The sequence below is a fragment of the Mustela lutreola genome, chromosome 12, assembly GCF_030435805.1.
Source record: "Mustela lutreola isolate mMusLut2 chromosome 12, mMusLut2.pri, whole genome shotgun sequence".
Taxonomy (NCBI): Eukaryota; Metazoa; Chordata; class Mammalia; order Carnivora; family Mustelidae; genus Mustela; species Mustela lutreola.
Genome location: NC_081301.1, coordinates 69,457,322 through 69,483,952, shown reverse-complemented (window position 1 = coordinate 69,483,952; position 26,631 = coordinate 69,457,322). Strand labels below are relative to the sequence as shown.

At 40.9% G+C, this 26,631-nt stretch overlaps 1 protein-coding gene across 1 annotated transcript; it reads left to right on the top strand.

Annotated features, from left to right (window-relative positions):
* The first annotated feature begins 20,063 nt into the window (after window positions 1-20,063).
* On the top strand, window positions 20,064-26,362 carry LOC131812605 (spermatogenesis-associated protein 31A6-like). Its single transcript, XM_059142344.1, has 4 exons — window positions 20,064-20,273; window positions 21,411-21,468; window positions 22,027-22,087; window positions 22,346-26,362. The coding sequence occupies exons 1-4, from the start codon at window positions 20,079-20,081 to the stop codon at window positions 26,217-26,219; spliced, it is 4,188 nt and encodes a 1,395-aa protein (XP_058998327.1). The 5' UTR covers window positions 20,064-20,078; the 3' UTR covers window positions 26,220-26,362.
* Window positions 26,363-26,631: the final 269 nt, after the last annotated feature.

The window sequence follows — 26,631 nt, the reverse complement described above, 5'->3', positions numbered from 1 at the left end:
ATTGTGGCTCACAGTGAAAGGTTGTTAGGTGGTTTTCTGCCCTCTGCATGGGCCTTGATTAGAAAAAAAAAGTACACAGAAGGCACTTTTTGCGCATTCACTTCTTCCTCCTTTCCAGCCACTGCCTACCTCTGGACTGGTTGTCGAATGAAAGAACAAGATTCTATCTTCTCTAACTATTGCTTTTTGTTTTGTTTTTGTTGCTGTTTATAGTATCTTTTTTTTTTTCACTTAAATACAACACCCAGTGCTCAAAACAAATGCCTTCCTTAATATCCACCTATTACCCATTTAACCCATCTCTCACCCTCCACCCCTCCAAATATGGAGAAATAAACTGAACCAAAGAAGTAAAAAAAATCTGTACTTTTCTCTAACCCACTGTTAGTTAATTTTGCCCTATGGAGCTCCAGACACAGTTCTTAACTGATGTGTTTCTATTTCTTGAGTTAACAAATTTACACACTTTTTTTAACCTCTCCCTACTATAATAAATGAGAATTTAGCTCATCCAAATTACCACCATCCCAATAGAATTATATCATAGTTAGTTCTCTCTTGGTTCCTTTTTAATTTTTAAATAATCCAATTGCATCTTTATGTCTTGATAATGAAATACAGCTAGTGTCTCATTGACCCTACCATCCTTCTCTTCCTGCCAGCTCTCTTTCTTGTGCTTCTCAAGTTCTGCCATTTCTTTCTTTCTTTCTTTCTTTCTTTCTTTCTTTCTTTCTTTCTTTCTTTCTTTTCTTCCTTCCTTCCTTCCTTCCTTCCTTCCTTTCTTTTTTTTAAAGATTTTATTTATTTATTTGACAGACAAAGATCACGAGCAGGCAGAGAGAGAGGAGGAAGCAGGTTCGCCGTTGAGCAGAGAGTCCAATGTGGGGCTCGATCCCAGGACCCTGGGATCATGACCTGAGCTGAAGGCTGAGGCTTAACCCACTGAGCCACCCAGGTACCCCTGGGGGGATTTAGAACTTTAAAAAATTAATTCTTGGTGTTAGATAGCCCTGTTTGTAAAAGGGCCCTTAGCCATTTTTCTACCATGTTCAAGCAGTGGTTCATGCCTCCAAATTTCTAATCCTATCAAGGATTAGAAAACTTTAGCATTCTTTTTACTGCCTTTTCCACAGGGACCTCACACCCACTGAGCCACCCAGGCACCCCTGCCATTTCGTTTATTATTTTTATATTTCTTTCTTTTATATCACCATTGATACTATATTCATTTTATCAGAAAATTACTTTATTTAAATTGGACGATATTTTGACTGAATATGGAATTCAAGACTGCAGGTTATTTTCCCACATCCTTTTAAATATGTTGCCTCTTCTTCTTGTATCTAGTGTTGCTGATAAGAAGTCTGATAGTCTGATATTTATCGCCCTCGCCCCTCAAGGACGACAAGACGCCCTGGTTCGGATGCATCTTCTCTCTCTTCTCTCTCTATCTTTCTCTCTCTTTCTCTCCGCAAGTCTACACACTTATATACGCTTACATGACCAATCAGCGAGCAGGGTACAGGAGGGAGCGAATCAGGCTGTGCACCTAAATGAACAACTTTGCTAGCAACCAATGCTGTTTACTTCCTCTTTGGGCGTTCCGCTTAGTCTCATGAGCAATCCTAACCTGGCAACTAGCCAGGCGCCATCTTTTAATGGCGGAGGCCGCCCTGGCCAGGGGCCTGCCTCCGACAATATTAATCTGTTCTACCATTCTTCTGTAGGTGATACATCCACTCTTCATTCCTGAAGCTTTTAGGAATTTTCTTGATTTTAGGTGTATAGCAATTTCACTTGAGTGTGTACAAGAGCAGGGTGCTGGGGCATCATATGCCTGCCTCATTATCATCATTGACCCTTGGATATGAGCCCTGAGCATCTTTGGACTTTGGTTAAAGCCCTTTTTGTTGCGCTGTTATCAGGCTTTTTCTCAGGCCTGAGAAAGTGTTCAAGGCTTTGAACTTCACTCACTGTAAATGGCCTTGGACTTTTCTACCTGGAAACACATCTCCCAATTTTGAGTGTAGCAGTGTTCCTGTTTGCCTAACAGGAAGAGTCACAGGCTGCGAGCACAAAGTCCACAACTATTGCCTTACCTTTCATGTCTGGAAGCCATGGCGCCCAGTGCAGATCCAGCTGCTGCTCACAGTGCTTTATGAGGTCCATGGTGGCCTGAAGTTGCTCCTGCCTGCTGTGTGCAGTAAGACCAAAGACTGCTGGTACCCTGGGAGCAGAGAATTCTTCTGTCACTGCCTCCACTGTGCTATACCACAGTCCAGGTGGTAGCAATTTTTTTTTAAGGTTGGATTGTATAAAAATAGAAAAAGCCAGAACTCAGACTCTAAGAAAAAAATATATTGGAAGAACTGATGACTAAACTTGGGTAACATATCCAAAAATATATAATGGAAGCAATGACTTTGTAGTTCTTAGAGTTATTTTGAAGTTAACACAAAAATGAGACCAGACTTGTTGCATGTACATTGACCCTTTTCATCAGCATTTCCCTCTTCTGTATGTGCACCTATTCTTCTCAATATCAAATAAATTTATGAAGATACATTTTGGGATAATGAGACCCATATATACATGAGGTATAATAAGAAGTGGTTCTATTAAAATGAAATTGTCAATTTCTCAATCAGAGACCAACCACTGAAAAAAACATGTGTCCTGAGCGTCTCACATTAGTACCCCTGGGTATTACTGCTGCTAACCTTGGCTATCTGAATACATACTGACATAATTTCTGATGTTTAATAAATTTTTGTCACTTTAATTACCTATATTTGCTTGAATGAAATTAAAACAACAAAACCACCTCCACAATCTCATAAGAGCAGAAACACGTTTGAGTTCTTCAGTGTTCCCACAATGTGCTTGTATCTGGCAATATAAAGCAGACACATGTAGAGATTCATTAGGTAAAAAGCTGATTTGAAGTCACTCAAAGTCTACTACAATCCTATATTTGTGCTGTCTTTTGACCTTCCCCAAAATATATTTAGTGCAACAGACATATTACAGAGAATTTCTCCAAACTGGAGAGACTAGAAGACATTCACATGGAGAGTTTTGAAGAATTCAGTATCAAAACCTTGTAAAAAGTTTACACTGAGAAGTCACTCTCCTAACCCATCAAATCTCAGGATTTTTAATGACTTGACATCAGAATGTGCACAAAACAAATTTAACTTAGTGCTCCTCTCACACTGCTAACAAATCAAAATAACAGCAATGATAGTGACAACAGCAGAAGTAACAACTACAATAACAACAGAGATCTAGGAGAAGAGGGACAGGAAAGCAACTGGTGCTGTTTGTATGACTTTAGACACCGTTTCCATGGAGAACAACAGCATATCACCCACAAATGGAGAGCAAGTAGAGAAAGAATCTGTGAATTGAAATAACTAATGCAATTTTAAACTGAATGATCACTGAGAATAGGATGAGCTAAATGAAAGCATAATGGGAGGACCCTATGCTTGCTTTACCCCTTGCACACAGCTAGATGAAATCTGAGGACTGACAGAATGAACTACACAATTAGAGGGAGAGAGGTGGCTACATCATGGAAGTTAGGAGGTGTAGAGATGTGGTTTGGGAGAGAAAAGGATTGGGGGTGCTAGAGAAGGGAGGGAGCCCTGGTCACAGAGAAAAGTGAGAGAGAGAGGAGCTCGCAGGTGATCACACAAGGAAAACACTTTCCAAAGCCATTGATAGAAAATTAGATGGGATGATTTTTGTGAGTTTTTACAACCAGTAGAGCTCAAAGACTGGAGTTTTAGAGGTTCATCTGTGGTGTGGCTGGTACAGAGTTATAAGGACATGGCAGTGCTCCTGTAGAGAAGGTAGGCGGGTAATCTGGGGGGCAGATAGCATGATCACGGGATCTTCTGAGACACACTGGTAGAGAAGCCTCCCCTCTTTAGAGTGCATCTGAGAGAGATGGTTTTGCCTCTCCAGGGACAAAGGATCTGGTAGGTGATATTTTCCTCCCCCATCCCTCACCATAGGTGCAGAGACACCTGCTGAGGGTGGATAACCCAGACACTGGCTACTTTCTTCTACATTCCATGCTCCTGAGCTCTGCTGTGACTGCTCTTCTGTATCAAACCTACATTAATCTCAGTCAATGAGATGCTCCCCCAGAAGACCAGGGAAGGTCCCTGTCACACCAGGTCCTTAAAGTTTGAAGTTTTAAAACTCAGCTGGCCTTGCTGAATAAAGTACATTGCATTTCTCCAGGCAGGCAAGCAGCCTGGACACAGACAGTAAGTGCCACTTCCAGTGGCGATGAGAGAATTAGGCACAAATAAGTCAGCTGCAAGAGATTGGGAGCAGGGGACAACAGTCGAAAAGGACTGCTGCTATGAGCAACTCCACAGTCTCACTTTTATTGGATAGAAAACAGCCAATAGAAGGACTGATGAAGGTCAAATGTTAATCCCGTCTTGCCTACAAGCAAGGAGGAGGATAAAGTTTATAGTTAAATAAGCACATTCAAAAGACTCCTCTAACTAACAACGGGTGCTTCTGGGAAGAGAAAGGAGTGATAACGGATAAGGGAAGCAGGCGGTTTTCGTTCCACCCTGAGCTGACTGGGCGTTCCCGGGTGCTTGGCTTCCCTGAAGCCAGGCGTTCCTGGCTGCCCGGCTTCTGTGAAGGGGCCACCTTCCACCCTGAGGGAGCCAGGTAACCCCAGCTGCCCAGCTTCTTAAAGGGGCAGCGTTCCACCCTGAGCAAGCCAGGCATCCCCAGCTGCCCAGCTTCACAGTCGTATATCGTCCTTCTCCCCAAAGACCTGTTGCAGTATATGTATTTCTTAAGGCCATATCTAAATGTGCTTGGTAACTAGTAAAATCCTCCAGGGGTTACAGTTTAAGTCACAAATTGTTCCGAGGGGCAGCAGCAGTAAGCAGTGATATGAAAAACACTGAGGATGTATGAGGGAAATTTATTCACTTCTTTGGGAGGGCTTTCCTGACAGCACCAAGCATGAACTCCCCAAGGACAAAGGAGTTGGCTGGTGCCATTTCTCACTCTGTCCTTTCAGTTAAACCTAACTTCACTAAACAGCACAGCAACAACACTGGCTGCCTAAATTGCTTACACTGGCTCTGACACCCATCCCTACACTTTGCTGGTAATGCTTATCTTGGGTGTCCTTGAAAACCAGCACAGCGGGCCCCTACCCACCCAGAAGATCAACACAAACCCCTGAAAACACCACATCTACTGACCATAAAGTTCTTCAAAGCTTCCAGTCTAGTGGAGATAGCATCAAGTCTCTTTTTACAAGCAGACCAGAGCACACCTAGTTAAAATTTGCCACAATCTGGCCAAGGTTGAAACACTGCTGGCTGTAGGCAAGGAGAAACTCTGCAGAGGACTGATCTGAGGGATAGAACAAACATACCACAGCAGCAGAGTTCACATAGCACACACCAGGGGCACTTTCTGAAGTGCCAGGCATTATATGACCTCTTCTTCATAAAGCCATTACTCTCAAGAGCAAAAAACATAACGGACTTTACTAACACAGAGAGGAAAACAGAGACCTAAACAAAATGCCAAGATGGAGGAATTCATTTCAAGAGAAAGAACAAGGGAAGGTCACTGCCAGAGATCTAATTGAAAAGATATAAGTAATATGCCTGATGCAGAATTTAAAGCAACAGTCAGGAGCACCTGGGTGGCTTAGTTGGTTAAGTGTCTGACTCTCAGTTTTGGCTCCGGTCATGATCTCAAGGTTACATAAATGAGAACCAGCTCAGGCTCCATGCTTGGAGTGGAGCCTACTTAGGATTCTTTCTCACCCTCTCCCTTTGCCCCTCCCCCACTATCTCCCTTAAAAAAAGAAAAAAAAAGAAAAAATCATAAGGACACTACTTGGACTTGAGAAAAGCACGGGAGACGCCAGAGAGATCAAAGATCAAAGAGCTTAAAATCAATCAGGACAAAATTTAAAAATTAAAATTACTGAAATATGAAACTGACTAGTAATGACCCTAAGGATGGAAGAAGCAGAGGAATGAAAAAGTAGTATAGAAAATGGAATTATGGAAAATAATTAAGCTGAAAAGAAGAGGGAAAGAAAAATCTCCTATCACAAAAGTAGACTCAAGGAAAGAACTTGGTGACTGCAACAAATGTAATAACATTTGCAACATAGGAGTCCTGGAAGAAGAAGAGACAGAAAAGGGGTCAGAATGTTTATTTGAGGAAATTGTAGCTGAAAAATTCCCCAATCTGGGGAAAGAAACAGACATCCAAATCCAGGAAGCACTGAGAATTCCCATAAAAATTAATAAAAGGAGGCCAACACCAAGACATATTGTAGTAAAACTTCCAAAATATAGAAATAAAGAAAAAAGTCCTAAAACCAGCAAGACAAAAGAAGACAAATAAGATCAATATACAAGAGAAGACAAATGAGGTTAAAAGCAGATATCTCCACAGAAACCTGAAGGCCAGAAGCGAGTGGCATGATATATTCAAGGTGATGGGAAAAATCTACAGCCAAGAATACTCTATCCAGCTAAGGTGTGATTCAGAATAGAAGGAGAGATATCATTTCCCAGACAAAAAATACTAAAGGCGATCATGTCCACTGAACCAGCCCTGCAGGAAATATTAAATGTGACACTTTGAGTGGAGGAAAAGACTAGAAAGGAACAGAGAAGAACTCCAGAAACAATGACAAAGCAAGCAATAAAATGGCACTAAATTCACATCTATCAGTAATTACTCTGAATGTATGTGAAAGCACATAGGGTGCCAGAATGGATTGAAAAACCAAGCCCATCAATATGCTGCCTACATGAGATTCATTTTAGACTCGAAGACACCTGCAGTTTGAAAATGAGGGAATGGAAAACCATTTATCATGCTAACGGATGTCAAAAGAAAGCCAAAGTAACCATACTTAGACCAGACAAAGTAAATTCTATTTTTTAATTTAAATTAAATTAATTAAAATATAGTATAGTACTACTTTCAGAAATAGAGTTCAATGATTCATCAATTACATATAACATGCAGTGCTCATTATAGCATGTGCTCTCCTTGATGCCCATCACCCAGTTACTCAATCCTCCAACCCACCTCTTTCAGCATCCCCCAGTTTGTTTCCTAAATTAAGATTCTTCTATGGTTTTTCTCTCTGATTTTGTCTTACTTTACTCCCCCACTTCCCTTATGATCCTTTTGTTCTTAAATTCCATATATGAATGAAAGCATATGATAATTCTCATTTTCTGGCTTATTTCACTTAACATAATATACTCTTGTCCCACCCATGTCTTTGGCTTAACAATACTCCCTAGCTTTAGATTTCATTTCTTTGATGGCTGAGTAATATTCCATTGTATATACATACACATCTTCTTTATCCATTCATCTGTCAGTGGACATCTGGCCTCTTTCAACAGCTTGGCTATTTTGGACATTGCTGCAATAAACATTGAGACCCAGGTGACCCTTCAGATCTCTATTTTGTATCCTTTGGGGAAATACCTACTAGTGCAATTGTTGGGTCATAGGGTAGCTCTATTTTTAACTTTTTGAGGAACTTTCCCATACTGTTTTCCAGAGTGGCTGTAACAGATTGCATTCCCACTAACAATGTAAGAGGGTTCCCATTTCTCTGCATCCTTGTTGTTTCCTGACTTGTTAATTTTAGCCGTTCTGACTGGTGTGAGGTGGTGTCTTATTGTGGCTTTGGTTTGTATTTCTCTGATGCCAAGTGATAATGAACTTTTATGTTTTTTTTAAATTCATCTGTTGGCCATTTGTATGTCTTCTTTGGAGAAATATCTGTTCATGTCTTCTGCCCATTTCTTGAATGAACTATTTGTTTTTGGGGGGTTGCAGATGATTCCATTCACCTCTTTGAATATATCATACCATTCCCTTCTGGCTTGCAAAGTTTCTGCTGGAAAAAAAAAAAAACAAAAAAACAGCTGAATCTTATGAACTTTCCTTTGTATATTAGTATATTCTTTGGCCTTGCTTTTAAGATTTTTCCTTTATCACTATATTTTGCCAATTTAATTATAATATGTCTTGATGTAGATCTGCTTTTGCTGATTTTATTGGGGTTCTTTGTGTCTCCTAGATCTGAATGTCTGTTTCCTTCCCAAGAGTAGGGAAATTTTCAACTATTATTTCTTCAAATAAAATTTTTGTCCCCTTTTCTCTCTTCTTCTGGGATCCCTATGATATGAATGAGATTACATTTGAAGCAGTTGTTGAATTCCCTAAGTCAATAGATATACTTGTTTTCATAATTCTTTTTTTTTTCTGTTTTGTTCAGCTTAATTTTTTTTCCATTACTCAGTCTTCTGCATCACTAATCATTCCTCTGTTTCTTTCAGCTTGTTGTTCATTCCATCCAGTGTGTTTCTCAGTTCATTCATTGAGCTCCTTATTTCTAGTATGTTATTCCTTACCTTTGTGTTAAGGGTCTCACTCATGTCTTCTACTCTTTCCTCAAGTCCTCAAGTATCTTTATTTTTATTATGTTAAATTCTTTTTCAGGCATGTTAATTTTATCTCTTTCACATGTGCCTTTGTCCTGTTTTTACATTTACATTCTGTCTTCTCATTCTTTCCAAGTCTCTGTGCCTACTTCTGTGTGTTAGGAAAGACAGCTATGTCTGCTATTCTTGAGGGTAATGGCCCTATTAAGAAGAGGCCCTGTAGTTCCCTGCCATGTAGTGTACCCTGTTCTTCAGGGCCTGGCACTTTAGGGAATGTCTCCAATGCATACTGTGTGGGCTCTGCTGTTGTGTCTTGGCCACTTTATCCTTCAGGCTAGTTGTATGTGAGGTTTTCTTTGCCTGTTGTGGGCAGTGTTTGGTTCCTAGCCTGATTGCAATACATTTTAATGAGGTGTGGTCTGTTTTTCTTATGAAATGAGAATTTTGGCACAGCTGTTGGAACTGAGACCTCACAAAACTTCCAGGTCAAGAAGGTGTTGGCTGGGGTTTCAGATGTTCTTTTTAGGATGGGTGCCTACTGTGTCTGAGGCAAGCCTGAAAGGGAAGTGCAGTTCCACTTGAGTGTGGGGGTGTCAGTGTTTGGTGTAAACAAGTTAGTAGTAAGGGTCAGTGCTACTATGCTGGTTCCCAGAGGTGGTCCTGGGCTTACTAAAGGGTGCAGGAAGGAAATGACATCTCCTATTTCCTTTTTTCCCATTTTGGGTGTCCCTGAATGCTGCCTCTGGGACAGGCTCAGAGATGAGCAAATAACCTTTCCACTATGTGCCGCTGGTGCTCATCGGATCACTGCCTTCATGCTGTGTGGGATGTTTTCCCTACATTTTCTCCAAGAGCAGCCCCAATGCCCTCCAGGCTCTATCCCAGTCAAGTCTGTTGACATTTGTCACTCCAGACTTTAAGCCCTGATGGTTGCAAGAACTCATGAAATTCAGCCCCTCTCACTTTGAAGCCAAATGTTGTGGGGTTTCATCTTCCTTGTGTGGGTTCCCCCGTGTACTATTCTGTTTTTTTTACCTTCTCTGTGACCACAGTTCCCTTCCTAATTTGGCAGCCATGATCAGTTTCTCTTCCAAACCACATCTCTATACTTCCTACCTTCTTTGATGTGACCTCTTCTCTACCTTTTGTTGTGGAGTTTGTTTTGCCAGTCTTCAGGTCTATTTCTGGGGTATTCAGGATGACTTGATAATTATCTAATCATATTCATGGGACAAAGCGTGCCTAGGGTCATTCTACCCCAATGCCATCTTCACCTTCCCAATAGTTCCTTTTTTTGTCTCAGCCAAACAGATGCTTTTAAATATTTTATTGTGCATGTTTTTAGAAAATTGTTTCTTGGAATATTTAGTCTTTCAAACTTCATCTTTCCTTTGTTTCTTTTGCACTATCCTAAATATTTTAATCTAATGACTGTCTTGTTTATTTTTCACTTTTTTAAAAAGATTTTATTTATTTTTGCATATGTGAGAGAGATAGAGAAAGACCACAAGTAGGGGGAGGGGCAGAGGGAGAAGCAGGCTCCTCACTGAACAGGGAGTCCAATGTGGGTCACTATTCCAGGACCCTGGGATCATGACCTAAGCTGAAGGCAGATGCTTAACTGGCTGAGCCACCCAGGCATCCTTTTTTCAGTTTTTAAAATTAAATGAGGAAGGCAGAGTTAAGATGACACAGTTGGGGGACATGAGGTTTTCCTCATCCTACAAAACACAGCTGTATAAAGGTCAGATCACCTGGAACACCCAGGAGATCAATCTGAGGATTGGAAGAAGGATTTCCACAGTTGGAGGGAGACAATGTGGCAGGTGTGTGCATGGAAATGAATTGGGGGAGGGAAAAGCTGCTGTGCTCTGGAGGGGAGGGAAGACTTTCTGTGGGGAGAGAGAATGGAGAGAGGGAAAGAGGGGTTGAGAGAGTGCAGTGGTGGGTTCACACACGAACAAAACTTCTTGGATCACTGCTCAGACAGTGGGCAAACTTGAGTGGTGCAGATTTTTTGCAAATAGAGAGTGAAGCTCAAACTCTGAGCTTTTGGAAGTATATGAATTTTGCTGGAGCAGAGCTATTGCATGTACTCCTGGAGAGGATGGCACTGGCCTGGGAGTGCAAACAATAAGGTGTAGGGATCTTTGAGATTGCACTGGGAAAGACCATTCCACTTCCTGGGGTACATTTGGAAGAGGGCATATTGCCTCTCCAGGACAAATAAAAAAGAAAAAAAAAAAAACCATGCAGGGACCAGCAAACAGCCTTTCATCAGCAAGGGATTTTGACTCCCACAGAGGGTGAATAACCTGGTTGCTCCTTTTTGCATTGCCATAGCATAGAATTCACATTTCACACGGGTAGGGGACCATTTTTCTGTGACAAAGAGCACTACTCAGAGGGAAGTAAGCCTCTAATCTGGAAGAGGGAACAGATCTGAGTGGGGCTCAGTCCTTTAGGATTTAAAGTTTTTTTTTTTTTTTTTTTTTAGATTTTATTTGTTTATTTGACAGACAGAGATCACAAGTAGGCAGGGAGGAAGGCAGTAGAGAAAGGGAGAAGCAGGCTCCCTGCTGAGCAGAAAGCCCAATGGGGCTCAATCCCAGGACCCTGAGATCATGACCTGAGCCGAAGGCAGAGGCTTTAAACCACTGAGCCACACAGGCACCCTGGATTTGGAGTTTTGATTCTAGCTATTCACCAAAGATAAAACACACAAGATTCAGAGTTTTGAATCCCAGCGATGCTGCCAGAGATAAATGCAGGAACGGTAGGTGCCAGGCATGCTTATGGCCCTCACTTTTCTGTGAGGGCTTCCTGAAAAGTTGGGGGGTGTGAAATCCCCTTTCTGGTGTGAGAGAGTGGGGTGTTACCATTTTATCCCCACTACCATCAAAGTTGTACATCAGAGAGCAAAACAGCAGCCCCCATTGGAGGTGGAAACCGCATACATCAAACCCAGCCTCCTGTGCTTGGAAGTACTTTTTTACTGGGGCAGGATTGATTTTGAGAGAGCACAGCAGGCTTCTACCCCAGGAGAGCAACACAGGCAGCACATCACATGCACCAGGTCTACAGATCATATAGTGCCTCACAGTGTCCCCTTAAGGCCTGGTCAGAAAGGGTCAGGCTGTATTTTTTTCTCTTCTCTTATTTTTTTTTTTCTGTCTTTTCCTTTGGAATCAGGCTTATAGTTTTTTCTTTTTTCTTAAGATTTTATTTATTTAATTTATTTATTTGAAAGATAGATAGAGAAAGAAAGATAGAGAGCACAAGTAGGCAGAGCAGCAGGCAGAGAGAGAGGGAGAAACAGACTCCCTGCTCGAAGCAGGGCTAGCTCCTAGGACCCTGGGATCATGACTTGAGCTGAAAGCAAATGCTTAACCAACTCAGCCACCCAGACACCCCAGGCTTTTCTTTTCTTTTCTTCCTTTCTTTTTCTTTGGAATCAGTTTTATAGTTTTTTAGTTTTTTGTTGTGTTTTTTTTTTGTTTTTTGTTTGTTTTGATTTTTTAAAATTATTTATTTTCTTTTTCTCTTATTTTTGGATCAGGATTTTTTTTTTTCTTTTTCTTTTTCTCTTCTCCTTTTTTCTTTTCTAGGCTTTAAAAACAAAAAAATCAAAACACACCTCATAAATGTTCAAATAGTCCCCACTGCACATGAGGAGGAACTCTGCAGAGAACTGACCAGTGGGAAAGAGGAGCCAAAATGCAACAGCGGAGTGCACATGGCATACGCAGAAACACTTCCTGAAGTGCCAGGCCCTGCAAAGTGTATGACCTCTTTTAATATAGCATTACTCTGAGTTGCAAGAAACATAATAAGGTTTCATAACAAGCAAAAGACAGAAACTTGGCTAAATTCACAAGATGGAAGAATTCTCTCCAAAAGAAATGTCAGGAAGATATCACAGCCAGGGACTTGCTCAAGGCAGATAAAAGCAATATATCTGAGTAAAAACTTAAATCAACAGTTATAAGACTACTAGCTAGTCTTTTTTAAAAATTATTTTTATTAACATATAATGTATTATTTGCCCTAGGGGTACAGGTCTGTGAATCATCAGGCTTTACACATTTCACAGCACTCACCATATCACATACCCTCATCAAGGTCCATAACCCAACCACCCTCTCCCTACCCCCTTTCTACCCAGCAACCCTGTTTGCTTCATGAGATTAAGTCTTTTATTGTTTGTCTCCCTCCTGATCTCATCTTGTTCATTTTTTCCTTCCCTATCCCCCATCCCCCTGCCCTGCCTCTTAAATTCCTCACATCAGAGAGATTATATGATAATTGTCTTTCTCTGATTGACTTATTTTGCTCAGCATAATAGATTTCACTTATTTTGATGGTTGCATAGTATTCCATTGTATATATATATCACACCTTTATCCATTCATCTGTTGATAGACATCTAGGTTCTTTCCATAGTTTGGCTATTGTGGACATTGCTACTGTAAACATTCGGGAGCACAAGCCCCTTTGGATCACTACATTTGTATCTTTAGGGTAAATACCAACTACTAGTTAGTCTTAAAAAAAAAAAAAAGGAGAAGACACCAAAGAAAACCTTGCTACAGAAATAAAACACATAAAAACTGGTCAGATTGAAATAAAAAATGGTATAGTGAAGATGCAAAACAGACTGGATATAATCACTTAGAGGATTGAAGAAGCAGAGTAGAGAATAGTTGATATAGAAGATAAAATTATGGAAAATAAGAAGCTGAATGGAAGAGGGAAAGAAAAAGTAAACCTAGGGAATTCAGCAATTCCATAAAGTGAAATAGTATCCATATCATGGGAGTTCCAGAATAAAAAGGTGGGAATTGGGGGCAGAAGTTTTATTTGAACAAATTATAGCTGATTCCCTAATCTGGGGAAGGAAACAGACATTCAAAGTCAAAGAGGCAAAGAAAACTCCCCTCAAAATCAACAAAAACAGATCAATACCATGACATATCAGAGTGAAACTTGCAAAATACAGAGAGAATTCTGAAAGAGCACACAATGAAAGGTCCTTAGCCTTCAAGGGTAGACATATAAGGGTAGCAGCAGACCTATCCATAGGACCTGGCAGGACAGACAGAAATTGATGGAGATAGTCAATGTGCTAAATGGGAGAAAGAAAGAAAGAAAGAAAAAGAAAGAAAGACAGCTAAGACTACTTTATCCAGCAGAGTATCATTCAGACTAGAAGGAGAGATAAATAGTTTTCAAGATAAACACTGTAAGTTCACTAAAACATCCCTGGAATAAATATTAGGGGGACCCTTTGAGTAGAAAGAGAGATAAAAAGTAACAAAGACTAAAAAGGAACAGACACAATCTACAGGAACAGTGACTTTATGAGTAATAAAATGGCACTAAATTCATATCTTTCAATAACTATTCTGAATGAAATTGGACAACATGTTCCAATCAAAAAACATAGGATATCAGAATGGATAAAAACAAAAACAAAATAGCACCCATCAATATGCTGCCAAAAGAGATTTGTTTTATTTTTTGTTTTACTATGTATGTATGTATGTATTTAAATTCAATTAGTCATGTGTTCAATGATTCATTAGTTGCATATAACACCAAGTGTTATCACTTCATGTGTCCTCCTTAATGCCCATCATCCAGTTGCTCTATCTTTCCATGCAACTCCCCTTACACAACCTTCAGTTCATTTCCCAGAGTTAAGAGTCTGTCATGGTTTGTCTCCTCTCTGATTTATTCTCATTCATTATTATCTCTTCCCTTATGATCCTGTGTTATTTCTTATCTTCCACATATAAGTGGAACCATATGATAATTGTCTTTCTCTGATTGACTTATTTCACTTAGGATAGTACCTTCCAATTCCATCCATGTCAATACAAATAGTAGGTATTCATTATTTCTGATGGCTGAGTAATATTCCATGGTATATATGTACCACATCTTCTTTATCCATTCATCTGTTGAAGGACATCTTGGCTCCTTCCACAGTTTGGCTAAGGTGGACATTACTGCTATGAACATTGGGGTGCATGTGTTCCTTCTTCTCAATATCTGTATCTTTGTGATAAATACCTAGTGGTGCAATTGCTAGGTCAGGTTAGATCTATTTTTAACTTCTTGAGGAACCTCCATACTGTTTTCCAGAGTGGCTGTACTAGCTTGTATTTCCACTAACAGTGTAAGAGGGTTCCCATTTCTCCACATCCTTGCCAACATTTGTTGTTTCCTGTCCTGTTAATTTTAGCCATTTCAACTGTATAAAGTGGTATCTCATTGTGATTTTGATTTGTATTTCCCTGATGACAAGTGATGTGGACCATTTTTTCATGTGTCTGTTAGTCATTTGTATGTCTTCTTCGGAGAAGGGTCTGTTTATGTCTTCTGTCAATTTATTGACTGGACTGTTTGGTTTTTGGATGTTGAGTTTAATATGTTCTGTAATAGATATTGGATATCGGTTCTTTATCTGATATGTCATTTGCAAATACAAGAGACTCACTTTAGATCCAAAGACACGTCCAAATTAAAAGTGAGGTGGTAGAGAACCATTTATCATGATAATGGATGTAATTCCTACAACAGACAAATTAGATTTTTAAACAAAGACTATAATAAGTGATGAAGAAGGACACTATATCATAATAAAGGGGTTTATCTAAAAGGATGTAACAGTCATAAATATGTATACTACTAACTTGGAAGCAAGCAAATACCAATTAAGAGCAAACTTTAACTGATAATAATACAGTAATAGTAGGAGACTTTAACACCCTACTCACAGCAGGGATACATCTAAGCAGATCAACAAGAAAACAGAGCTTTGAATGACAAACTGAACTAGATGGACTTAACATATTTATACAGAGCATTTCATCCTAAAGCAGCAGAATGCACATTCTTCCCGAGTGCACATGGAATGTTCTCCAGAATAGATTACATACTGGGTTGCAAATCAACCCTTAAACCATACAAAAAGACTGAGATCATACCATGCATATTTTAAGAACATAATGCTATGAAACTTGAAATCAAACACACAAAAAATACTTGGAAGGACCACAAATACATGGAGGTTAAAGAACATCCTACTAAAGAATGAATGGGTCAACCAGAAAATTAAAGAAGAATTTTAAAAACACATGGAAGTAATTGAAAATGAAAACTCAGCAGTTCAGAACCTTTGAGATGTAGAAAAGTGGTCCTAAGAGGGAAGTGTATAGCAATACATGCCTTCCTCAAGAAGCAAAAAAGTCTCAAATATACAACCTAATCTTACACCTAAAGGAGCTGGGAAAAGAAGAGTAAAGTTTAAATATCACAAGAGAAGGGGAATAATTCAGATTATAGCAGAAATAAATGATATAGAAATTTTAAAAAAGTGAACAGATCAATGAAACTAAAAGCTTTTTTTTTAAAGAATTAGCAAAATTGATAACCCCCAACCAGACATATCAAGAAATAAAATCATGAATGAAAGAGAAGAGATCACAATGCAAACTGCAGAAATACAAGAAATTATAAGAGAATATTATGAGCAACTATGTGCCAACAAATTAGGCAATCTGGAAGAAATGTATAACATAATCTAACAAAACTCAAATAGGAAAAAATAAAAAATATAAACAGACCCATAACCAGAAACTGAAGCAATAATCAAAAATCTCCCACCAAACAAGAGTCCAGGACAGAAAGTTTCCTTCAAGGAGTTCTCCCAACCATTAAAAAAAAAGAATTGATATCTATTCTTCTGTTCCAAAAAATAGAAATGAAAGGCAAACTTCAAAACTTATTCTATGAGGCTAACATTACCTTGATTCTAGAACCAGACAAAGACCCCACTAAAAAGGAGAATTACAGACCAATATCCTTGATGAACACAGATGCCAAAATTCTCAACAAGATATTAACTAATCAGATACAACAGTGCATTAAAAGGATTATGCACCACAACCAAGTGGGTTTATCCCCTGGGCTGCAGGGGTGGCTCATTATCTGTAAATCAATCAACATGATATACCACATTAATAAAAGAAAGGATGAGAAACATATGATCCTCTCAATAGATGCAGAAAAAGCATTTGACAAAATGCAGTATGCTTTATTGATAAAAACCCTCAACAAAGTAGAGATAGAGAGAACATACTTTGACATCATAAAGGCCATATACAAAAAATGCATAATTAATATCATCTTTTTGGGGAAAAACAGAACTTTCCCTTAAGGTCAGGAACCAGACAGGGATGTCTACTCTCACCACTATTGTTCAACATAGTACTAGAAGTCCTAGCCTCAGCAATCAGACAAGAAAAAGAAATAAAAGACACTGATATCTTCAAAGAAGAAGTCAAACATTTCTCTATGCAGACAACATGATACTGTGTATAGAAAACTCAAAAGATTCCACCAAACTTGCTAGAAGTAATAAAGGAATTTAACAAAGTCACAGGATAAAAAATCAACGCACAGTTTTCTGTTGCATTTCTATACACCACTAATAAAGCAGGAATCAAGGAATCAATCCCATTCATAATTGCACCAAAAAAAAAAAAAAAAGATACCTAGAAATAAAACCAATCAAAGAGAGAAAATATTTGTACTGTGAAAACTACAAAATAATCATGAGAGAAATTGGGAAGACCCAAGGAAATGGAAAAACTTTCCTTGCTCATAAATTAGAAGAACAAATAATTAACAAAATATTAAAATGTCTATGCTTCCTTAAGCAATCTGCACATTCAGTGCAATCCCTATAAAAATCCCATCAGCATTTTCCACAGAGCTGGAACAAATAATTCTGAAATTTGTATGGAATGACAAAAGATTCCAAAGAACCAGAGGGATGTTAATAAAGAAAACCAAAGCTGGAGGCATTGCAGTTCTTGATATCAAGCTGTATTGCAAAGCTGTAATCATCAAAACAGACACATAGATCAATGGAACAGAATATAGAACCCAGAAATGGACCTTTAAATCTATGGTCAACTAATCTGTGAAAAAGCAGAAAAAAATATTCAAAGGAAAAGTAGAGTGTCTTCAACAAATGGTGTTGTGAAAACTGAGCAGCCACATGCAGAAGAATGAAACTAAACCACTTTCTTACACCATATACAAAAATAAACTCCAAATGGATGAAAGACCTCAGTGTGAAATAGGAATCCTTCAGTATCCTAAAGGAGACCACAGGCAGCAACCTCTTTTACTATGGCTGCAGCAACTCCTTGCTGGACACATCTCTAAAGGCAAGGGAAACAAAAGCAAAATGAGACTTCATCAGGATAAAAAACTTTTGCACAGTAAAACAAACAATCATCAAATTTTAAAAGCACTCTACAGAATGGGAGAAGATACTTGCAAATGACATATCAGATAAAGGGCTAGTATCCACAATCTTTAAAGAAGTTATCAAACTCAACACCCCAAACCCAAATAATCCAGTCAAGAAATGGGTAGAAGACATGAACAGAAATTCCTCCAAAGACGACATCCAGATGGCCAACAGACATGTGAAAAAAATGCTCAATATACTCATCATCAGGGAAATACAAATCAAAACTACAAGATACTACCTCATACCAATCAGAATGGCTAAATTAACAACTCATGAAACAATAGATGTTGGTGAGGATGAAGAAAAAGGGGAACCATCTTAAACTGTTTGTGGGAACGCAAATTGGTGCAGCCCCTCTGAAAAACAGTATAGAAGTTCCTCAAAAAGTTCAAAATAGAACTACCATACAACCTAGCAATTGTACTACTAGGTATTTATCCAAGGATTAAAACATAGTGATTTGAAAGGGCACATGCACCCCAAAGTTTATAGTAGCAATGTCTACAATAGGCAAAATATGGAAAGAGCTCAAGTGTCCATCAACAGATGAATGGATAAAGAAGTGAGTGTGTGTGTGTGTGTGTGTGTGTGCGCGCGCGCAATGGAATAGTACTCAGCCATCAAAAAGAACGAAATCTGGCCATTTTCAAGAACATGGTTGGACCAGAGGGTATTATCCTAAGTGAAATAAGTCAGAGAAAGACAAATACCATATGATTTCACTCATATGTAGAATTTAAGAAACAAATCAGATGAACACAGGGAAAGAGAAGGAAAAATAAAATAATAACAGAGAGAGAAGAAAACAATAAAAGACTTTTAACTACAGGGAAGAAATTGAGGGTTGCTGGAGAGGAGGCAGGTCAGGGGATGGTTTAATTGGGTGTTGGGCATTAATGAGGGCAGTTGGTGTAATGAGCACTGGGTTTTACATGCAACTGATGAATCACCAAATTTACTCCAGAACTATTAATACACTGTTAATTAACTTGAATTTAAATTTAAAAATTAACTGAATATATGATAGTTAATTTTCCTGTATATTTGAATATCTTTCCAAGATTTTCATTCCTTTCATACTGAAATTAAGGAATTACTTAAGTTTAAACTAGTCTCTTCAACAATTAATGTTGGGAAAATTGGACAGCCATATGCAGAAGAATGAAACCAGGCCACTTTCTTACACCACACACAAAAATATAAGTATAAAAGAATCTCCTCAAATATCCCTAGCCCCTTCCCACCACATGAAGATACAATGAGAAGTTTCTGCCTATGAACTAGGAAGAGGGACTTCACCAGAAGTTGATCATGCTGGTACTTTGATTGTGGAATTCCTGGACTCCAGAACTGTGAGAAATAAATGTTATATAATCCACCCTGTCTGTGGTATTTTGTTATAGAAACCCTAATGGATTAAGACAACATGTTTCAAAACTTACTTGAAAAAAAAAAATAAAACTAAGACAAAAATGAAATACAAATTCAGGTCAAGACAACATATGTAAAATGTTCCCAGTGGAAAATTGTGGATTCTTGGATTTGGAAATACTGGATTGGTTTGTGAATGAATAAGTGTGGTTATGTGTGTGTGTACATGTGCACATGTGTGTGTATCCAACATGTCCCAAAAGTCTTTGTCCAGTTTAAAGCTTTACTAGCTTCAGAATTATAAAAACTACAAGCTTAAAAAAAAAACACTTAAAATTTTGACTATAACTTTCATACGTTGATTTATGAATTTTGAATAATAAATTATTTTGTGAATGTCTTCCTGAAGATGAGACAAAACACTAAAATTCATAAAACTAAGTGCAAAAGAAATTTAAGTTATGTACCTGGGTTTATACAATACAAAAACATATGGGAAGCTGGAGTTGAAGACAGAGAAAATCTTGAGAGTAAAATATCTTGGGAAATAGCCAAAATTGTAGGGTCAACTTCAGATTTTTAAGGGTGGGCTTTAAGCCAAGATAGTTAATGAACAATGGGGACCATGTAATATCTGAGTTCCAGATGGAATAAATGGAAAATTGGCAAAGGTCTCTCTGACATACGAGTAGAGTTGGAAAGAGGAATCTAAAAGGCCAAGGATGTTGCAGGATTCTGTGGAGCTGAATGGTGGGGGAGGGGTGGTGGTCCAGCCTGTTCTCTGACTGCTCCCTCCCCCATTCTCAGGAACCCTTTGTGACAAGGCCATAGCTCTGTGATGCAAGCCTGAGCTCTGTCCCAGTGCTCAGTTGCCTGAGGGCAGCAGCATGATTCCAAAGATGGAGAATTTCTTTACTCTGAGAAGCACTGGCACCACCTGGCTGAGCTCCAGTCCCACCTCCTGGGTGATTGATACCATCTTTGCTTTCCTATGTGGACTTGGCCTCTTTCTTCTGTTACTCCCCTGCTTTCAGAGTAATCCATCCTTACCACCAGCTAGGAAATATAGAAGCACCAGGAAGGTAAGGAAACTTTGGCTAAACCCCAACAGAGATGATCTCTTATATCCACATTTCTAAATCACCTGAGAAACTTCTGAGATAGGAAGTCTCAGAATAGAACATCACCCTTCTAGGGACAAGCCAGACCAGCAAGGGTTATAGAGGGCACAAGGATTTACATCCCAAGATCTCAGATCCAGAGTCCAGGTGTTGTAGAGGGTTCCAGAGCAAAGTCACAAACAGTGACCAGTGAGTGAGGGCTTTTTCTGCAGAAAGAGACTCCTAAGCATTGTTTCACCAGCCACTTTCCCCTTCCTGTGGCAGGTGCCTCAGGTAAGCTCTTCCTCTGTGTTAGAGCCGATCTGGAGGCAGTGCTAATCTCTGAAGAGCCTGTAAGGGACTAGATTGGGGCTCTGAGCTTGGGAAACAGAGTCCTATCTGATGGAGCAGAGAAGGACCTGTAGTTCTCAGAATGTGTATAAATTTCTGAGTAGAGGAATAGCAATGAGAGAAATCCATAGTGATCTGACATAGAAAATCTGGGTTTGCATCTTCAAAGAAGAAAAAAAAAATTTTTAATATTTTATTTATTTGTTGGAGAGACGAGAGAGAGTACAGGCAGGCAGAGTGGCAGGCAGAGGCAGAGGGAGATGCAGGCTCCCCATGGGACAAGGAGCCCAATGTGGGACTCGATCCCAGGACGCTGGGGTCATGACCTGAGCCAAAGGCAGCCGCTTAACCCACTGAGCCACCCAGGCGTCCCAAAGAAAAATTTAAAATATTTTTATCCACTTTAAAAATGAGTAAAACGGGGGCGTCTGGGTAGCTCAGTGGGTTAAGCCTCTGCCTTTGGCTCAAGTCATGATCTCAGGGTCCTGGGATCAAGTGCTGCATCATGCTCTCTGCTCGGCGGGGAGCCTGCTTCCCCTCCTTCTCTCTCTGCCTGCTTGTGAACTCTGTCTGTCAAATAAATAAATAAAAATCTTTTAAAAAATGAGTAAAAGGAAAAAAATGAGTGAAAGGAAAGAAAATCACAGATCCCATTTAGATGTATAAACGTAGAATGTAGTTGTTCATACTGTTCATGAAAAGTGAGCATTTGCAGACCATCGAGAGAGAAGAGAGAATTGAGTTCCAGCCCTTCATCTTTTCTATTAGCGTCAGGTGGAACTGAGGAAGAGGAGCAGGAGTAAGAAGAAAAGTGGAGCTTTGAAAGGTAAGCTTATGCTATTTAGTCCTGCATGCCCCAAGTTATCCTCCATCCTTCCTGCCCCTGAGGGTCCAGCTCCACAGTCTCTGAGCATGCCAGGTGCAGAGACCATCCCTCAGGAAACAGAGCCCTCAAAGAGGGTCTGGGAAGGAGATCAGATACTGTGTGTTTTCCAGATTCTGTGCTTGGAAGGAAGCTGCTGGGGCTGAAATAGGTGTTGCCTGGCAAGGGTGTGTGGGCTGTAGTGGACCAATAATGCTTGGATTCAGAGGTGGAACCTCCAAGTCCAACTGTAGATAAGTGTTTTAAGTTTGCTCAGATTCCTTTGTGACCCTTACCCTTTCTCCCCAGTGAGGTGGTTGTGAGGACTCTGAGGGGTGATGGATAGGGTGAATCATAGGACTTGCCATCACTGTGAAGGATTCTGTGGCTTTGAGCACTGATGCTTGGGCTCCATAGTCTAATCACCCAATACTTTAACCCTAAGGAAATATTGCACTCAGTCTTCTGTAAAATCCTTAGGCCCCTATTTTCACCACTGTAACCCAGTTTCCTGATTTCCAGCTTGCAGAAATTGCCTGAAAGAACTGGAGGGAGCTCGCAGCCTGATTTCACTTTTGCAGAGGTGAAGAATGTTTCCCCCTCTCCTTGACCCTCCTCTGTCCCAGAGCTTATGATGTGACTCTGGGATCACAGGGAACCCTGGGAAGGGGAGCCACGGGAACAAGATGTGGGTGAATCTCTGGGGTTAGGAATAGCAGGAGGAGTCAGCATGGAGGCTGTGGAGGGCTGTGAATCACAGGTGTTTACCTCTGCCCAACCTGCCCTGCCCACCTTGCCCGGTCAGCTTCTAGCTGCAGCTTGTGCTTCCTGTCTCCTGCAGCTGCCTGGGGAGGCTCCCTGACAAGGGTGGCTTTCATCAGCTCTTATGTCAAGATCTCCCTGGTGAGTTGTACAAAGCAGCGCCTGCTGGAGCCCACCAACCATGCGGAGGGAATGTGGATGCTGCTGCTCCTTCCATGTCCTTGTTGGCTACCCCAGTTCCTCTGACCCAGCGCCCTCTACTTCTTGGCCCAAAGACTTCTTCAGTTTCTCTTCATTCCCACTCATCTCTGAGTGTCTCTTGGCCACCAGAGACTTTTATTCCCCTTTTACCCCAGCCACTTGCTCTTTCCCCTCCCTCTCCACGTCCCCTTAATTCAGAGGCCTGCCCTCCACCACTGACCACCTCTTCTGCCCCACAACCTTCAGACTCCATTCTGACTCTTCCTCAGTGTGACTCAAAGACATTACCACTGGGCACCATTACACAGAGGTCATCTCATACCCCATGGTCAGCTTCTCCTATCCCAACCACCTCAGGCCTTGGCCACTCAAGCTGTCCTATTTCAGCCCTGTCCTGGTGGCACACCGCTGCCAAAGCCTTGTGCCTCTCAACCTCCTCAAATTATGAGTATCAACATGAACACCTTTCCCACCACTCACCAGAGGCCTCATTCTGGGCAAACCCCACTGAAAAACTAAGAGTTGCTGCTCCCTCTTTGCTCAGCTCTGATGACCAGAAGTTCCTGGAGATACAAGTCACAGAAGGCATCAAGATCAATATTTGGAAAGAAAAAGAAAAAGATGGATCATATCCAAAACAAATGAGTCCTGACTACCACCTGAATTCTTTGGGAAATATGTTGAAATCACTGGATGTTGAGCAGAAAAGCCCCCAACACTTCTGGAGCACAAAAGGCAAACCAGAGCAGTTGCCTGGTCCTCAGCAGCTCTCATATCCTAAGGTTTTGGGGCACCATCTACAACAGAAATATAACCAACTTTTTTGGGGCCTCCCCTCTCTACACAGTGAATCTCTGGTGGCTACTGCCTGGATCTCTGAAAGCTCTTCAGCACTACAGTCTCCTTCTTTCTTATTCAATGGAATCTCAAGTGCCTGCCCAGTTCAAATGCAGCCTAAACTATCTCCAATGCTTTCCCAGTCCAAGCCCCTATCCCAACTGGAGTTCCAAGCTCAAAACTTGATTTCAACCATACCCCAATTCCAACACGCACCTCTCACTCAGATCCTGACCCAGGATCATCTCCAGTCCTCTCTTCCAATCCTATCATCTTCTTCCTCACCTCAAATTAGAGCTTGTCAAATATCTTGCCCTATAGCCCGGGATAAGTCACAATTTCTCATCCCAACTGAGATTCAACACCCAGAATGGCCTTTGTTGCAGGAGCAACTAGAAAGTGGGGCTTTATCCTCTGTAATCAAAGGATCTCAAGAGGTCTTTAGTATCTTCACTTCCAACCTTCCTGAAGACAGCTGGGTGGTCTCCATCCTTCCTGAGAATTTCCCAATCAGTCCTGAGCTCCGTAAGCAACTGGAGCAACACCTACAAAAGTGGCTTGTTCAACACCGTTGGGAGTTACCCCGTAAGATCCAAGAGTCTCTGGAACTAAGACAATATCAGGGTGAATTACCAGGGACATGTCAGGCAAAGGGTAAGCATGGACCCTCACGGCCCTCTGCATTTGCAGGTAAAAGCAGCAAGGATACACAGAAAGTGGGTTTCCAACTAAGCCAGGGCATGGGTAAGGGCCTGGGGTATATTTTGGGGAAGGTCCCAAAAGATATCTCCAGGGCCTCAGAGAACTCACTAATAAGGTTTCAGGGAGTGGGCTCTGAGGAGTCAGAAAGTGACTTGAGGCTGTCACAGAGTGACTCAGGAAGTGATTTACTAAGAAACTTAGATAAGAATCTAGAAAACCTCTTGACACTCAATTTGAGCAGGAAGTTGGGGCAGATCAGTGAACATATGCCTATGAGTGTGCGCCAAACCAGTCTGGCTGCCAACCATGCTTTTCCCAAGTCCAACACTGACATGGAAATCAGAAATCTAGGAATCTTGAAGGGTTGGAGACCATATGTGAACACCTCTCACAGGGTTTCCTTCCTCCATCCAGATATTCAAGAAGTGCTGGAATCACATATTATAAGGTTTTGGGTGAGGCACAGGTGGAGTCTACCACTCAAGGTCCTCAAACCCATAAATCTCTTTAAGTTGAAAAAGGTTCAACCCTTACCCATTCTACAGTTTGCTTCTGCCCCAGAAGCCACCTGTGTGTCTGGGGCCCCCTCAATGGTCAAGTTTGCTGAATTCCTGGGAAAACCTTCTCAGTCATGTCTGGGAAAGAAGGCAATAATGGAAGAATCAGTTTCTACCCTGGAAAGGCCTTTCCTTGCTCCTTTACCTATGTATGGGGAAATCCAGAGGGCGCTGGGAAGGGCCCCATCTGGTGACAACAAGGGCCCCTTAAAAGCCTTTCTGATTGGACAGGAGGACAGGCTACCTTCTCAGTCCCTCACACTCAACTTCATGGGCAACACTCAGCAGAGCAGTTCTGTGGAATGCATTGAGAGGAATAGCCTAGAGTTGAGTCCCAGTTCAACAATGGCCAGGAATGAGCCAAGAGAGGAGATTATGGATTGGGCCTCACAAGACCCCTGCCATAGGGTAGCAATGCTGGAGATGAGCTTAGGATCGCAATGTTTTAGTGCTGAAAAGGACAGGGAGGCAGTGGAACCAATGTGCTTGGGAAACAATGGGTTCACAAAATCCCAAACCATAAATGTGCATATGGGGAATTTAGATACCAGTAAAAAACTTTCTAGAATGTCTGTTTTCCAAGATCCTGGAGAGACCTGCCTTAATGAAGAGATTAGTGAATTTAAGTCCAAAATGAATACAAAGTCAGAGAACCAGCTTCAAGACTATTCTACAAACATGCTTCTTGATGCAGACAACTTGGCTTCTCAGGTGCCGCAGTGTCATCCCCAGAGAGTATCTACTGGAGACACGGTACCTTCCCAGATGCTATATGGCTTCATAACAGACCAAAGGAGCTGCCTAAGGCAGCAAGAGCCCATGATCCCTAAACTTCAGGACTCATGGAAGAGCCAGAGCAAGATGACTGTCCCTACTAATAAAAGAGAGGACTATAGGAGGCTCAATTCAGGAAATGAAGAACAATTTGAGGAATTGAGGACCTCTCAAGCTGAGTGTATGTGTCATCCTGCCCCAGTCAGGGGAACAACAGATTCTGTTAGGAGCAGATACATCCAGGTTCCACCAGAGAAGAAACAGGGTCCTCCTGAAAGCCTCTTCAGAAAAAGGGTGAGGCGCTTTTTTCAATGGATTTTCCCCAGTGAAAAAGTCAAAGGTCATAATGCTCTGCAAAAATGTAAGCCAATAATAGCCTCTGCCCAGAGCCAAGGACCAGTCAAAAGCAGATCAATTATGGCCAGTGAGACTCCTGAGGCTCAAGCACTCATGACAACTGTTGGACAGATTCTAGAGGAGAAAATGGTAATTCACCATGGACTTCATGCCACAAAGTTAAACGAACACAAACAGGAACTCCAAGCCCCAGTATGTGGATATGTCTGCTACCACAGACTTCCCTTCTACCCAGAGCAACGGAGAATAATGAGTTATACAGCTCACGGTCACCAAGCTACCTCCAAGGACCCAAGTAGCTCTATCAGGGAAAGGCAGGCCAGACACCAACAGTCCTTGAAAAGTGTAAGATTCAAGGATGAGCAGCTGGGCCTGAAGCACTTCCCATCCCCGCCTCCCAAGAAAACTTTGTCTCCAGTCAGTCCCTGCCAGTATGGGCCAAGGATGCCAGGTGTGCCAGGCCACCATCAACACTGCCCACGGCACTGTCTTCTTCAGGGGGGGATCTTGTCTAGTCAACCATAAAATGCTTCTTTAGTCTTTCCTGGTAGGAAAATATCTCAAAGAAAAAAAAGTCCATGTGGAGAAAACTTTTTCTCTCTAGCACACCCAAATACTTAATATTCCCCAATATATATGTTTTTCCCCACATAAGAGGGTGATATGATTGCTTTTGTTTGTGCTGTGCTTGGTATATGCTTTGGGTTCTAGAAGGGAGGGACATGAAGGGTGTTTGGCTGTGGGCATTGTAGGCTTGCTCCTTATCTTGAATCTTTTCATTTTTTTTCATAATACTGTCATTATACAAACAAAAACTACTCTAAAAAAGATGAGAAATACCTATGAAGAACTTATCCCAAGATCTGGTTCAACTTATCTTTCTCCTGCTTCCACTCTACCTGGAACTTTATAAAGTTCTACTACTTGAATTTTATAA

Excerpts from the sequence above, each read along its gene's own strand:
- LOC131812605 (XM_059142344.1), top strand. The coding sequence starts at position 20,079 with ATGATTCCAAAGATGGAGAATTTCTTTACTCTGAGAAGCACTGGCACC. Across the intron at positions 20,274-21,410 it reads AATATAGAAGCACCAGGAAG|CGTCAGGTGGAACTGAGGAA; the intron begins GTAAGGAAACTT and ends CTTTTCTATTAG. Across the intron at positions 22,088-22,345 it reads CTGATTTCACTTTTGCAGAG|CTGCCTGGGGAGGCTCCCTG; the intron begins GTGAAGAATGTT and ends TGTCTCCTGCAG.